Source organism: Thunnus thynnus, chromosome 2, assembly GCF_963924715.1.
Source record: "Thunnus thynnus chromosome 2, fThuThy2.1, whole genome shotgun sequence".
NCBI lineage: Eukaryota > Metazoa > Chordata > Actinopteri > Scombriformes > Scombridae > Thunnus > Thunnus thynnus.
Genome location: NC_089518.1, coordinates 22,401,618 through 22,416,573, shown reverse-complemented (window position 1 = coordinate 22,416,573; position 14,956 = coordinate 22,401,618). Strand labels below are relative to the sequence as shown.

General features: G+C 38.8%; 2 protein-coding genes across 4 annotated transcripts in view; both read right to left on the bottom strand.

The window, feature by feature from the left end:
* Positions 1-11,540, bottom strand: part of vps13a (vacuolar protein sorting 13 homolog A) — a 40,545-nt gene extending 29,005 nt beyond the window's left edge. For all 3 annotated transcript variants that reach the window (XM_067611248.1, XM_067611258.1, XM_067611267.1), the window contains exons 1-24: positions 11,366-11,540; positions 10,452-10,495; positions 10,311-10,353; positions 10,133-10,228; positions 9,532-9,633; positions 8,204-8,313; positions 7,915-7,974; positions 7,680-7,739; positions 7,267-7,347; positions 6,733-6,790; positions 6,108-6,235; positions 5,814-5,920; positions 5,493-5,664; positions 4,918-4,980; positions 4,404-4,536; positions 4,107-4,201; positions 3,818-3,960; positions 3,122-3,323; positions 2,915-3,029; positions 1,904-2,040; positions 1,561-1,693; positions 1,157-1,274; positions 541-679; positions 121-232 (exon numbers count right to left, since the gene is read on the bottom strand). In XM_067611248.1, coding sequence (XP_067467349.1) covers positions 121-232; positions 541-679; positions 1,157-1,274; positions 1,561-1,693; positions 1,904-2,040; positions 2,915-3,029; positions 3,122-3,323; positions 3,818-3,960; positions 4,107-4,201; positions 4,404-4,536; positions 4,918-4,980; positions 5,493-5,664; positions 5,814-5,920; positions 6,108-6,235; positions 6,733-6,790; positions 7,267-7,347; positions 7,680-7,739; positions 7,915-7,974; positions 8,204-8,313; positions 9,532-9,633; positions 10,133-10,228; positions 10,311-10,353; positions 10,452-10,495; positions 11,366-11,465 — 2,551 coding nt within the window. In that variant the 5' untranslated portion in view covers positions 11,466-11,540. The remainder of the gene's footprint in view (positions 1-120; positions 233-540; positions 680-1,156; positions 1,275-1,560; positions 1,694-1,903; positions 2,041-2,914; positions 3,030-3,121; positions 3,324-3,817; positions 3,961-4,106; positions 4,202-4,403; positions 4,537-4,917; positions 4,981-5,492; positions 5,665-5,813; positions 5,921-6,107; positions 6,236-6,732; positions 6,791-7,266; positions 7,348-7,679; positions 7,740-7,914; positions 7,975-8,203; positions 8,314-9,531; positions 9,634-10,132; positions 10,229-10,310; positions 10,354-10,451; positions 10,496-11,365) is intronic.
* A 1,550-nt stretch (positions 11,541-13,090) lies between these two features.
* Positions 13,091-14,338, bottom strand: LOC137171597 (C2 calcium-dependent domain-containing protein 4C). The gene has a single exon (XM_067575617.1). The coding sequence runs from the start codon at positions 14,336-14,338 to the stop codon at positions 13,091-13,093; it is 1,248 nt and encodes a 415-aa protein (XP_067431718.1).
* Between the last annotated feature and the right edge of the window lie 618 nt (positions 14,339-14,956).

The following is a 14,956-nucleotide window of genomic DNA, read 5'->3' as shown; positions in this document are numbered from 1 at the left end:
AAATCAACATAAACACACACACACTGAACCACGTGTTTTACAAGTACACACAGAGCATATTTAGCACTGTGATTGTGTGTGTGTAGCAGCATGCGAGCTGAAGAGAGAGGAGTGTCTCACCCAGTGAAGTGATGCTGATGGTCTCACATGACTCAAAAATGAGAGAGGAGCGCTGGTCAGCTAAGTTCAAAGGTCTCCTGGGAGTGAGCTGGGGGGTGAACGACTGCTTTGGCTGAGGAGGAAATAACAATAAAACATGAACATCACCTTACTTACCTTACTGAAAATCTGATCTTTATTATCACATTGTGGTCATCAATTAATAGTCATCTCATTCTATTACTCCATTCTCTATCCTCTAGTAAGAACAGGAACTATTTATTGTGAAATATGGGCGCAACCGCAGAAACGAATTCTTTTTCTTCCTTCCTGATTTTTTTTTTTTGTTGTTAATTTGCCCCAAACTGTTTTTGTTATTCCATCTAGATCATTTATCTGATCCTCTGGTCTGGGTCACACAGGGGCTGTGAGTGTTCTTACCTTTGGAGTGGAGGATGGACCGGTGCCGCGTGGTCTGCTCTCTGGCAGAGGGATGCTCTCTACCAGCTCCAGAACACTTCGGAGTTTATCATCAGAAATACGAAGAGAAAGCAGAGGAAGCTCTCCAAAGATCTTATACCTGAAACACGTATGCAAACATGGAAGCACAGAGATAAACACACAAACCTACGACCTTTAACTTCAGTCCGCCTAAATCTTAAACATAATATTTGTCACTATAACGCAAGGACCGAAATAACTGGAGGAAAAATGTTAAGAGGTAGTTATATGTGATTTAACAGATTGCTCAGCTGTATATTGGAAATTAAACTGAAAAGTGCTGTAGCTTTTATTGTTGTGTAGTTTGTCTGAAATGGTATTACAATTGTGAGGCCTTTTGGCATTTTTTTGTTTAAAAAATTATTCTTAATATCAATGGAACCAGCTAAATAAAAAATAATCATCTGATTCCCAAATCAATGACTACAGATTGTGAAGAAGTGGTTCAATGGGGACCAGGAGGTGACTTTTGTTTTATGTTGTTGTTGCTTATTTAATTTATTTATCAGTGGGCCTCTTACTGTTGTGCAGGTGAAAGAAAACACTTCATACTTACTTTGCCATGCGTGAGTCTTTGACAACCATCGCTCGGCTGAACACCACTTTAAGATCCACTGGCTCTAGGATGTGGAGCGGTGACTGTTTCTGCTTACGGGCCATTTTCCAGTCGCCATCTATCACACAAAGTAAATGTTTTACATTTAACTTACAAAACATTTATTACACACACATAAAAACAATCTTGTTGGAGGGATGTATATGTATGATGATATCCCTCTCCCAACACCAAACATACAACATTTTTAGTCAATATATTTTGATGCCAATGTGTTATCTTATTTGTTATCTTTGTTTGCTGGACTGACAAGAAGAGTTGACCTCTTCTTTACATGCATTTTCTTAATAGTTCTCTTTGTATTGATTGTGTTCACACCATAATGCACTTGCTCTTGTGTGTACCTGGTTTGCTATAAAGGAACTGCAGGTTGCTAAGCTGTATGTCAAAGCTATCGTATGCTCTGGACATGATGTCTTCAATGTTGCTGGAGTACGCTGACAGCTGAGGTAGATGCTTCCTGCTCTGACTGGACATCTGAAAACACAACAAAATTATATTTTTAAGAAACTAAAATGTGAAGCCTTCACATGAAAAAAAGGATGCCTTCCTTAATTGTTTTTTTCTTAACCATGATAATCATAATTTTCACTCCATGATAAAAAAAAAAAACACCAGCAAGTTTCAGATTTTAGCACAATCTTGGGTCAGATTTTCAGCCCAGTGTCAGACTTTCCACTTCCTGACCTTGAAATGTCCAAGATCCAGCAGCACGATGTTCTGAGTTGCATTGTAGAAACCGGTCTGTGGAATGATGACGTAAGAAGCCATCAAGTTCACCTTCAGGTCGAGAACTTTCTGGGTTTCGATCACATACATTAGACCTAAAAAACAAACAATCAATCATTAACTTATCAATTATAGCCACAACAAGCTGAACAGCAAATAACAGCAACGATAGATTTGGTTTTTTTTGATCAAATAGAGCAAACTTCTGTAACCTGACAACATTTATTTCAATTTTTTTATGATGATGGTGAAAATAAATCCTAATAAAGTTTATCATCAAGCACTATGGTCATTATCATGTTTGTAATATATATGTAATATTATCACAAATATACTAGATAGACAATTAACTTTTTTATTGATAAGATTAAATCATCTCAAACATCATTAAGTGTTTTAAAAAGGAGAGAAGTTGCTTTGTACATTTCTACTTCAGTGATAGGATAGGACGCCTACTACTTATTTTTGATTGAATTCTCAGATTACAGTAATTGATCTACAATAAACACAACAGGGCAAATGAGGGCACTTGTTTAGGTATTTGTTTACTTTAGATGGATGGAAAACCTTCCAGTAAATCGTTTACTCATTTTGTATCAGATTTGGGTCCAGCAAAAACTGTTACTTTGTTAACTTCAGTAAAAGTCAGTATTTTAAATATTCATCCCTAAATTGCAGTATGATATAAGATTAATATCCTGATGTCTTGTTGAATGTGATGAACTGGAGTGCATTATGCCACTGTAAAAATAGAAGCTCAAGATGTCAGGAAACAATCAGTCTCAAGAAAATAAACAGGAAAACAACAATTTAACTGAGCGGCTGAGACAAGACGTCTGTGTGTAGATACATGAAAAAATGAAAATGGTCCAGGAAAAGCAAAGATGGAGGAATGTAAACAACAGAGTCGGGATCAGGCTTTAAATCTACTCCTGATATGCGGTAGGTGATTGTACATGTGTAACTGACCGGTGGCTGTGCGGTCTCGAAACTGCTCCAGTTTCATCAGGGTCGCGTTGGTGAGCTCATCCAGCTGCAGGTCGTCAGGAGGCATGAAGAAGGCTGACATGCCGTTCACTGTTATCTAAACAGACACACCCACAAAGAATAGATTTGACTTGTGCCCCTTTCAGTTTTATCTTGCTCATAAATGAGACACTGACAGACATCACTCACAGCATCATAGATTATTTCCAGCGGCTGTGATTCCACATGGAGACGCTGATTGGCACTCTCATCCAACGGGTTGGTCTCAAATAGAATACTAAGCAGCGGGGTCCCTGTTCCTGTAGCCGCCTTCCTTGATGACAGGAGGGTGGGTGCAGGCCGGTTACTGGCCAGACCTGTGACCTCAAACAAACTGAGCTTGGCTGTGAGTCTGAGAAAAAGGAGAAAGGAAAATAAATGTCAGTGACACCAATGCCAGAATGCTTAGGAGGAGATATTATTAATGGGAGCAAAAGGGTGGACCCTATATTGCCAAGTATCCACTATGCTGAGATAAATGAATGCCACTTGTAGCAGAGTCTATACTCCCACACATGAAAACAAAGTTTCCTTACAGGGATTTGCTGTAAATGAGTAATGTTGTTTTTTTAATCTACTAAACTGTAAAACCGCAAACTGCTTCTACTGGTTCTAGCGATAATTTACTAATCACAGTCCTTCTTTAAAATATTTTATTTCATAGATTTTTTATTAAATTTTTAAACAAACACAATGAGAAGGGCTTGTGCTCAATGCTTTTTTTTTTAACAAAATGAACTCAAATGAAAAACTTGTACTTGCACTGGAGACAGACTCTTAAAACATACAGAGCATACTGTTAATACCATGGAGAACACCTCTAAAAATTAATAAATGATGACAAACTTGAGGGCTTGTGCTCCAGGTCTCTGAGTGAGGGTGGACATGAGCTCTCCCACAGTCAGCCTGATGATTTCATTTTTGTCCTTGTTGTCTTTGATGGACACAGACAGCTTCTCCATGTGGAAGTTGACCTTCATGTCCTCAAACTATGAAGAAAATACAAACAGTATTTGACAGTATCTGATACAGTATTCATATTTTGATCAGGGGAGTATTGTTTAACTGGGGTGGAGAGCCAATAGGAAGTGTATTATTAGTTGACAGGTGGGTGTTGAGGAGGGAAGTGACTCACATCCTTTGGCAGATTGGGATTGGCGGCAGTCTCACTGTATCCAATGGCAGTGTAGAGTTTGGCTTTCTCAGCAGAGGTTAACAGCTCATCAAAACCTGATGATGAGTGACAGGAGATGACATGAAAAGGCATGAATTTGAAGAATAAGAAAAACATCAGCTAACACTCTTGACTATTACTACAAAGATATACTGAGGCCGTTGGCTTTTGTCCTGTTTGCCACATGTGCATATTCTCTATTTGCAGGTCTTGCTGTTTTTCTACAGTATGTCCTGATGTCTATTTTCTACATCTTACCTCCAGTCTTGACCTCTTTTTCTTCTGTATCAGGCTCTCCTCCCCAGTTCCACATCCAGCTTAACCAACCCTGAGACTGCTCTTCCTCCATCTTCATCCCTGGACGGTAAATACGCAGGCCTGCCTTGCTCGCCTGGGAAGAAAAACACAAGTCAGGAGATCCGACTGTTGTACCCCATGAAAACTAATGAGAAATCCACTAATTAGTGTACTACACTAATTGTACAAAATGTTTTTCATATGTTGGTGGTACTTTGGCAGCAGTGTGGACAGTATTATGGTTAATCTTACTCTTTTTGTCCTTAAATCCACAGGCATACATGGGAAAATATTAACCATTTTTTCTGTAGTGTTGTAAATTTTAATTCTAGAGATATAAACATTGGAAGGACATTAACAGTTAAGCTAAACACACATTAAAGTGTTACAATATTACTGCCATTATAGTTTATACAACAAATACAAAGTGAATGTAAAAAGTGACGGTGCCCACTGCAGGTGAGACAGAGCTTACCTCCACCTCAGCCTGCTGTCTGGCCAACGTGATGTTAAAAATATCCAAAGTCTTCTCATGTTCCTGAGAACAGATACAGGATAAATTGATTAGGCCTTTTAGCAGCTTATGCTACTCCTTGCAGGAATGCATCCATTACTCAATGTCCATTATTAATCACATCACGAAAAGATGATGCTTGCAGATCAGAGGAGAGACAGAGAAAAAGACCACACCTTTTGCTTAAGGTGGCTTGAGATTCGATGTTGTGTTTCTCTGAAATATAACATCAACCTCAAATGTAGTTTAATCAATCACTTTAAACGGTTTAACGATTGATAAGTGGGTAAGTCATTATGGCTAGAGATAGTGGTCGATAGTGGTAATAATATCTGGAGCTATCTTTCATTCTGTCCATAGTTGAAATGTGTTGTAGTGTTAGTGATAACAGTGGGAAAGGAGACATCTCTATAGTGCCCCTTTTCAATTGCAAAGTCATGAGGTTCCTCTCCACAACCTTGCTTCTTTACAAAGTCCATCTATATGTCCATTTCTGTCCTCCTCTTAAATCCCTCTTCACTTTCCCACAGTCCCACCTCTAGTTGCTTGAGAAGCTCTTCGCTGGGTTTCTTGCTGGTGATCTTGGTCTTGTAGAGCTCCCGGTAGCGTTTCACCATGACCCTGTGTCGACGAATGTGCTGCCACGACCACATGTGGAGACGAGGCTTTATATCCACCTCCAGGATACCTGTGATCACATAGTGCCACCTGGATGGTAGGAACATAAACAATAACAGCTTTACAACTGTCATGGTGGTAAAATGACAAAAGTCAGAATTTATAGTTACGTGGATTAAGTCTGATGGAAGATGTTTATATTTACAGCTGTGGCATTCAAGATCAAAGTGTTTTCTTACCATATGCGGGCATTCCTGTGGACATGGACCACAGGTCTGTACTTCCTGTACGGCAGGTTCCGTGACATCATATCCACTGAGCCCAGCAACTCGAGGATGCTGATGTACTGGAGGGAGATAAAATCAGCAATTACTCAATGGCACCAAGTGCTAACAGAGGTGATGTTATCATTGCTAAACAACTCCGTCTTTAATTCTTGGCCCTTTGGAAATCTGTTTTAATTTTCATTAAACATTAGCTGGGATTTTACACAGACAGGTTTATAAATGACACACACAGACACATATTCCTACCTGGGGTCTGTTAAGTTCGATGGCCACCTCACTGAGATTGACCATCAAGTCCACTTTAGGAGAGGAGAAGTCCACATCTGACCTAGGATTCATGCGAAGTTTAGCATGCGCTGAGATGGGACAAAAAACTGTGGACCAGCAAAAAGAAAAAATGTCAAACTAGGCATAATGTTTCCATGAAGTTATGGGCTGTAGTTGGCTTAATTTTTGTATCAGCAAATGAAAAAAATGAACCTGTAGTTTTGTGGGATATGAACACTGTAAATGTTTTCCTTTAGCAAGGTTAAATCTTCAAGAATCTGTGAACTCATGCCTACGATTGAAACTAAAAACACAATCTGTTCAAATGTGATGAAAATCTGTTCAAATGTGTTGGTGGTGGTGATTCAAGCTGTGTGATTCACGCAATGTTTCAGGGACTGCACTGCATTACATATCCAGTACCAAATGCTCTCATTATTTATTTGTACATTCTACAGTATTTGCAAAATACTGATTCATTCATGACAAGTAACATGTGGCTTTAGGTGGGTTTCATTGGGTGGTCTGAACAAAATTTTAAAAGTGAGCGTGTTAAAAGACGAAGTGCAAAAATGTGAATAAAGGATGACGGTGCGACACTCACTGAAATCATGGCTGACAGAATGAGAGTTGTGGATTTCCATGCTGCTCTTGAGACATCGCTATAAAAAGACACAGGAAGAAGAGCTTCATTTATATTTTACCAGTTTTCTTTACTCTTTATTTTCATAACCCCGAAACATCTCTTTTCTTAACTTTAACAACATGCGAAGAAATGAAAAATCATGAAATCACATTCACACATTAACACTTTTACACATTAATTCTATATGTATGGCAAGGGACAAGCATTTGTGGATTAAATGAATGATTAACAAAATCAGCATTAATCTTACAAGCATTTTTATAATATAAGCAGCAAAGTCTGAGTCAATTATGGTAAAGGCTTTAAAAGGACTTGAGAAAAAGGCCGTTCATATTGTGACTGTTATTATGAAACTGCTTTTCTGCCCAAAATGAAAACTGGTTGTTTCTTCAGCCTTACTAAGAGAATAAGATAGACAATGGCATTGATAAATCCAGGTTGGATAGTCCAGGTGGAGACCAGGTAAAACACAGTAATAACAGGGTGACTCACCAAAGCCTCATCTGCACTCTGATTGGAGTAGAGGACTGAGTTGACATTCCAGTAGGCAAACAAGTTGTCTAACTGAACCAACTGTGAAGAAAGAAACCACAAAGCAATTAGAGCAGTGCAGCTGCTTGTCACTATGACAAGCAGAGCTGACAGTGCACAATGACATATAAAGTATGTATCAGGGCCCAAAGGTAGCTTATAACGAATTAACACGTGTTCTTAAAATGAGTGCTGACAAACCCTTTCTACAGAAATGAACCGACTGGTTCAAATTGCAATACATGTACTTCAAACAGTTCAATAAGAGAGTTTCTCAGTTTAAACAGGATGCATTTGATATTCCCAATTAAATATAAATGCATAGTCTGTATAGTACAGATATTACTGACAGATCAAATGTCTGAATTTCTTACCTTGAAAAAAAGCTTTGCATTCTCATCCAAAAGGCTGGGAATCCAGTTTTTATCAGATGTCTATAAGGTCAAACAAAAAGTGAGACACAGGGGCCTTAATGAGATTACTTTAATTTTTTTTTTTTTTTTTTTTTTACACATGTATAATTATGTTTTGCTTTGATGTTTCAATTGTTAATTAAGAACAATTTAATACAGCATATAATCTGATATTAGAGGCATTACAACACATTACCTGAAGGCTGAGGTTTTTAAGTGACACTCCAAATGACAAAGGACAGTTTGGATTAGTGACCTGCGGAGAAGAGATGGGAGGAGGTAGAGCTAAAGTCTTTAGACTGCTTAAGACTACACTTACTCTGCTTGATCTGTATTGTCATTGTTGTGGGGAACATGAAGGAGCAACCAACTCTTGTTCCCTTTGTTTATAACTTACTGCTTAATCTACAAACACAAATTTGAGTAATTTTGAATTTTAGTTTTGTCACATATACACACCATGGTAACTCAGCCTGAATACTCACATCATCTTCATAGCGTACGTGGATGTTAGAGATCTTGACTTGCACATTTTTGATGACCTGAGTGACAAGCTTTTCCACGAAGGTGTCCTGCTTCTCTAGCTTGGGGTCTTCTGTCAAACAAAACAAAAAAAAAGAAGAATATGAGACGTGATCTGGTCCTGCAGATTTTCTGATGTATTGCCTCACTAACAATGATTATTAATTACTGTATGCTGAAATAACCTTATTGTATATCTATATACAGTAACAGTCAAAAGTTTGGACACACTTTCTGCAGGGACCATCTTTTAAGTTTTAGTAATGTTTTTCACCAACAGCACGAGCAATTACTTTTGACTGTTTTCTTTACTCTTCCTCATTTCTTCTAAGGTTCCAAAAAAAACAAACGCAAGACTTGTTTTGTCATTGCATCAACAACTCATAGATGATTGTGACTGTAAATAGTAAGTGAGAATGTGAGAAAAAACAATAATTAGACTAGATTGCACATTAGTTTCTACACTATTCCTAATTAAGAAATATTGTAATGTGCAAACTTTCCTTATTTTAGGATGTTATCAAGCAGTGAATGAATTTTCGTGTAATAGGACTGTCAGAAGTCTTATGATGCATTCTTTGAAGCATGACTACTGATGCTGAAATGTCATTCAGCTCTACCTGACAGACTAATTTGCATTTGTTTATTAAAAATTTGCATGCTTTGAAGGGAAACAGTCTTCATACTAATACAGTACAGTAATTAGCATTAAAATATATACATCAGCTTTACAACAATAAACATACATATAAACCATCTTATTGTTAATATTTGTAGTTCTGGGGCAGAAACTGAGCTGGTCTGGTAAATGTAAAGTCACAGTATTGTTTACCACTAGAACACCAAAACGTCACAGAAGCATACAACTGACAGACTTGTTGGTAACAGTCTCACACAAAACAGCTCTGGTCAGTGTATTTTATCTCATTGGTGTTAAACCGCAGAAAATCAAAAGTGTAAAAGCGGTAGCTGCTTCAGAAACAATACAGGAACTCAAAGCAAATATACCATAACCACAATGACTTCGAATCTCTGCTTCTGCTATTTTGCTGCATCTAACTCTATATAATCTTGCTTTTTCTGCTTTTTAGTGACCGCTGCTACCCTTTTGGTGACCTAAACCGACAGAACTGATTACTACTGGCCTTTCTCTTTTACAACTTAGCTAAGAATGTCTCTGAAACCTGTAAAACAATTTGCTGAGAAAATGTAAACAGACACAAATATGTGAAACACACACACACGTTTACACACACACACACACTTCATAAAATCCAACTTGAATCCTAACCTTGCTCTGCAGCCTTCAGCTTTGTCTCCTCTATCCTCTGTAGCTCCCTCTGACGAGCCTCCTGCAGCTGCTTCTCCTCCTTTTCTGCGTCATACTTTATACCTGAAAAAGAACGTTGTGCATTAAAATGTTTATCGGTCTGTATATCTCACAGAACAATGACATATACAGAAGGTTAAGCTTGAGTTTCCTGTTTGTCCTGAGAAGTACTTTAGGGTCATGAATAAGTGAGAGACCTCCTTTGTCTGACTACAGTGTTACACTATGTTGTGTCTGCTAATACTGAGGCTTATTCATTAGACTGAATTTGATATAATGATGTTGTTGATGAATGATGTTTTTAATGTGTTAGGATGATTTTTTTAAAAATAAAATATATGTCATTAAAATTATAATGTGTTTTTGATTTTTTTTAAAACATTGACCATGTAAAATGAGTAGACGAATCATCTTAACACTGACATGTAGCAGATTATGTTTAAAGCCTAGCACGTTTCTACTGACACAGAGAGAATTGACAGTACACATTATGATTTCTTTGAGGAGTACTTATATCTCTGTAATTCTTTTGCATTGAGTGAGATGTAGACTGTGTTCTTACTTGCTGTGGGGACTATGAGCAGATAGACACCATCCAGTGTCGCTTCCACAGACTGGGTGTAGAGGTTTTTCCATGGAATCTTTAGCTCCAGTCGTCCTATTCAAAGAAACAAAAAGTGAGAGATGTTCCTTTGCACCAAAGGAAAGGAGACAGACAGGGACAGTAACTGCAGTCTCACCTATGTGTCCAGCTCTCACTTTAAAAGGAATATCAAGTTGACTCTGCAAGAAACGAACAATAAATTATGGTAATACAAATCAATCACTATTGCCAGACTGTAATGACCATTTGCTTACTTGTGCATTTATTTGCAACTTACCAAGGCATTTTCCTTTATTTCAAGATTTGTAAGAATAGCATCACCTGTGATGAAAGGAATACTTGTTTACTGATTGTTACTATGTACACTCTGATAAGCAAAAAAGATTAGTACTGTTATAAGGCTCCTAAAAATCAGTCCTATTTGAAGAAGAGACCTTTGGCCTTTGTCTATTGACTTACAGGTATGTCAACCCTCGAGGCTATGGAACACATATATTATTTAAGTCATTCATGACGCATCAATCATTACCATAAGCCCCAAGAGAAACACTATGCAGTGTGTGTGTGTATCTACATTTTACATACTTAACATGTAGGGCGCAAAGTCTGAAATCCTCCTTTATCATTACAGTTATTGAAAGAAGCAGATATCAAGCAGTGGTAATAGAGGTCTGGTAAAACACTGAAATTCACTGTGATTTAGTTGGTTGTGCTACAAGTTGGGACATGTTTTGCAGTGGCACTCTGAAGCCTTTCTGTTAATCCTTTCAGTTTGCCTGGTGTTTCACAGAGCTGTCAGTATGTTCAGCATGTGACGTTCTGGTCGAGCTTGTTAAATAAAACACTGTGGCGAGTCATAACCTCGCTGTGTGAAAGGGTGTGACCATGAACTACTCGTTTATCTCTCAACTCGCATGAATGCAGTTAGCAAACAGCCTTTCACTAGCAAGTCAGCTAACATAAATGTGAACACAGCTGTCAGACATTATCAATGCTGCTTGATCTATCCAGCAACTAATATTCAGCTGCGCTATCTAGCACACACTGGACAGCTTATTAACTCGATGTTGGGGCGGATAAACTGACACTGACAGCTGAGGGAGCCTCTACTCACACGCCTAGTGGCTAACGTCAATTAGCATTTGCTAGCTAGTTCGGCTGCACTAAAAATACAAACACAAGTTCAGTTACCTCCCCATATGCCGAGTTTAAGCTGTGAGCTGTCAAGGTTGACAACGTAGTCCCCTAAAAATCTGTTGAGGACGTCTACCACCACGCTTTCGAAGACCATTTTGGCGTTTTCTATCTGTTTGTCACCATGTTTACATTCTGTCTCGCTTTGCTCAACGTCAGATTAGGACGCCGCGGTGGGCGGAGCTCTGACGTCACGTCATCCAGGTCTGGTTACCTTCAAACGTTGCTGCAACACCCGGAAACAGAGGAGTAACGTGTTTTTATGGAGACATTATGAGATGTGCTTTTTGGTGTGTACAATTTTGATTTCAAACATAAGCAACAGTAAATATATTTTATTCATAGAATTGCCTAATTATATACCATATCATACCCCCTATCTCTCCAAAATTAAAACCTTCATTTATGTTACTCTTCATCAAACCAAACAGTACATTGGCACAATTAAATCTGCAAACACAACACAACAAGCAGCAACGAGTTGTTAAATTTAAAGCTGTGAAATACTCTTTTTATGTTCTTATGTGAGGACATTCACTGGCCTCTACTGTCATCAAGTCAGTATCATCATCATCAGTTTTATTTGTATAGCCCAATATTATAAATCACAAACCTGACTCAGGGGGCTTTACAATCTGTACAGCACTCTGTCCTTAGACAAACTTAACAAAGTTATAAAGAAAAACCCTCAACAAACAAGTGAGGTTTTTTTTCAGCCTTACCGTGGAACAGCCAGCAGCCCTTCCTATCCAGTAAGAGGCCACTTGTAGTGCAGAGGGGCCTGGCCATAATAGCTTGAGTGTCAAGAGTAAAATTTTGAAATAATCTGTGATGGGGAACCAATGGAGAAAATATGGCAGGAAACCAATATCATTAGTATTAGTATTTTGAGAATCCAGTCATTTTATTGCACTAAGGAATTCATAAAACTACATAGTTTATTATGAGTATTATTTACAGAAGCATTACAAGGCACTGAAGAGGGAATGTTTTCATCATCACTCTGTGATTTTTAATATTGAAAACATCATTACAGTTAGAGTACATTAAAGTGAAATGAAAGTAAGAACAAGTCCATCCTTGACTAGTTTAACATTTATCTTCTTGGCCACTTGGGTGCAGCAGAACATCTGTAAACACAACAGTTTTTATAAGTTCTTATAATGAATGCTTTAGCAAATAATTGTTTTTATTCTCAGTAGGTTCTTTCTTATATGAGTGACACCTTTCACATTACACATAGTCATTTGATCCATTGTTAATATAAAAATATTGTTTTTTTTAATCATTCATGATATTAGTGCAGCATTAATTACTACCAGGGTGTATTTACAGTACATATACAGTATACCGAATATGTACATAAAACTTGGTCTTGTGGCCTTATGTTTCAAATGACTTGTTCATGATTCAAGTGTTAAAATGAATTGAAATGAATATGAAAATAGATATGAAAAATTAATGTAACCTGCAAAAGAAATAAGTCATAATTTTACTACTAATTTTACTATAAGAGATGTATTTAAATTTGATTTTACAGTTGTTCTGGGTGTTGATAACCTCCAAATGATTCATGATTCTGTTCGACTTCTGTCAGCATCTTTCTTTTGTACATATTGTAACAATTATCTTGAGAAACCATGTTGTTATCTCAAATAATACACAAAATGCATGAGGGACATTGTATTTTCACATGTCAGTGAAAGGGAAATGTTTTTTCCTCTACCCATTTCTAAGAGGGAGTAACTGAGACAGTGGTTTGGTGATTACTCCGATCACTGTCACCCTCCTCAATGTTCCAGCTGCAGGTTTATCCACCACTTTCACCCTTAGCTGCAGTTCCCGCAGATCCTCCCCACTCAGCTGTGTGAAGAAAAAATCTTCATTGAACACAGGGCTGCGGCAGTTCCTGATGGTGGCGCTCTCCTGTTGCTGCAGCTTCCCCGGTGTCAGACACACACTTACTGCACAGTTCAGAGGTCGTGTGTCAGCTGCGTCCCGTAGGCCTTCCACAGACACCACACGAACTCTGAGTGTGGAGAGGGATGAAAGCGTGTTGGTGGAGAATGTAGTGTGCTCAGCGGAGAGGCGAACTTTACCATGGCCCTGCAAGGGGAGGACATGCTCACGCTGAAGTCTCTCCTGGCACTGCAGAACATCCAGTGGGAAGAGGACGGGTGGGGCGAGGGTGAGCGAGCTTCCCTTTAAGCTCGGAGGGCTACCGGGAGAGGTTGTTAAACTTAAAGCCTCCCCTTTCCACCTCCTCCTATCCTCTCTATTGTCAATTAGAGAAGGACAGGATGTTGCTCCTTTAAGACGGCCACTGCCCGATGGGATGGAGAGGGAGGATTTAGTGCTGTAAGGGGAACTGAGAGGAGATGAATCACTGGAAGAAAGTGTTTCACTTTCTGTGCTCCCTGTCTCTGAGAGGCTCTTGCATGGAAAAAGAGGGAAAAACCCAGATAAAGTTGAGGTTTTCTTGGGCTGGTTTGTCTCCTTTGCCAGCCTGGGTGCTGTAATGCTTCTATCAAACATGTAAGCAGGGCATTTTGAGTGGAACAAAGACTCCTTCCTTCGAGTGTTGGGGCTCTCATATAAGCCAGCCAGACCATAGCCCTCTGCAGAAAACGGCAAGGGTTTCTTTACGGCCTTCCTCACCACTGCTGGATCACCATTCTTTGTCTTCACATCATTTGTCTTTAGGTGTTTAGTGTCTGAAGTAATGTTGCTCCTGGGCATCTGGTTCTGACTATGCAGGTGAGGTGGAGTTGCCTCAGCTCCCAGTAGAGGGCTCCTCTTGCAGAGCCGTGGAGGCAAACAGAACTCTGGGATTTTGTCTGGGGTGAGGATGTTGTTGTGTAGTTTGGCCTTGGAAGAGAGGAAGAGGTCCTCCTCACTCTTCCCCATGTAACGACTCAGCTCTAAAGGAATGCTCTCCATGCTCTCCTTGATCTTCCCAAGGACCCACATAGTTATTTCCCGATGAGATCACACGATTTGAGAGTAAAATCCTTGCACACAACAATAAAATATATATTATTTAGATGAGTCAAACAGGCAAAACATGAAGCAGAATACACTTTCAGAGCTAGAAATTGAGGTGGTACAATATTTTATTCCAAATATCAAAGTGACAAATATTTTCTTCTCACCTGCTAAGGTCGTGATGTGTCCACCTCTGAAGAAAGATCCGTATGTGTGTGACAGATGTGCCAGTGACAGACTTTAAGGGAGAGTGCAAGACTCTGCATCACTGGTCTGCCGCCCCCGCCTGCGTCATAACTGACACAGTGTGGTTGCTCAGTGATTGTTGGAGACTGGGTGGGTGCAGGTGCATTGGTGTGCATTTAATTGTGCAACAAGGATGGGATGTGGGCTTGTCAGTAAACAATTACAACAATTCACGTCAAGCTAAAGTCTCAAAGTATTAGATGTGATAACTCTAAATTCAATTTTAACACACAGCATAAAAATATAAATTACAATTTAAATATGTGCAAAGTATGCTCTATTGAATACATTTTTATATCTATGGCAACATTTTTGAGATATATCGCATTTAATATTCATAATACACCACTACTAGAT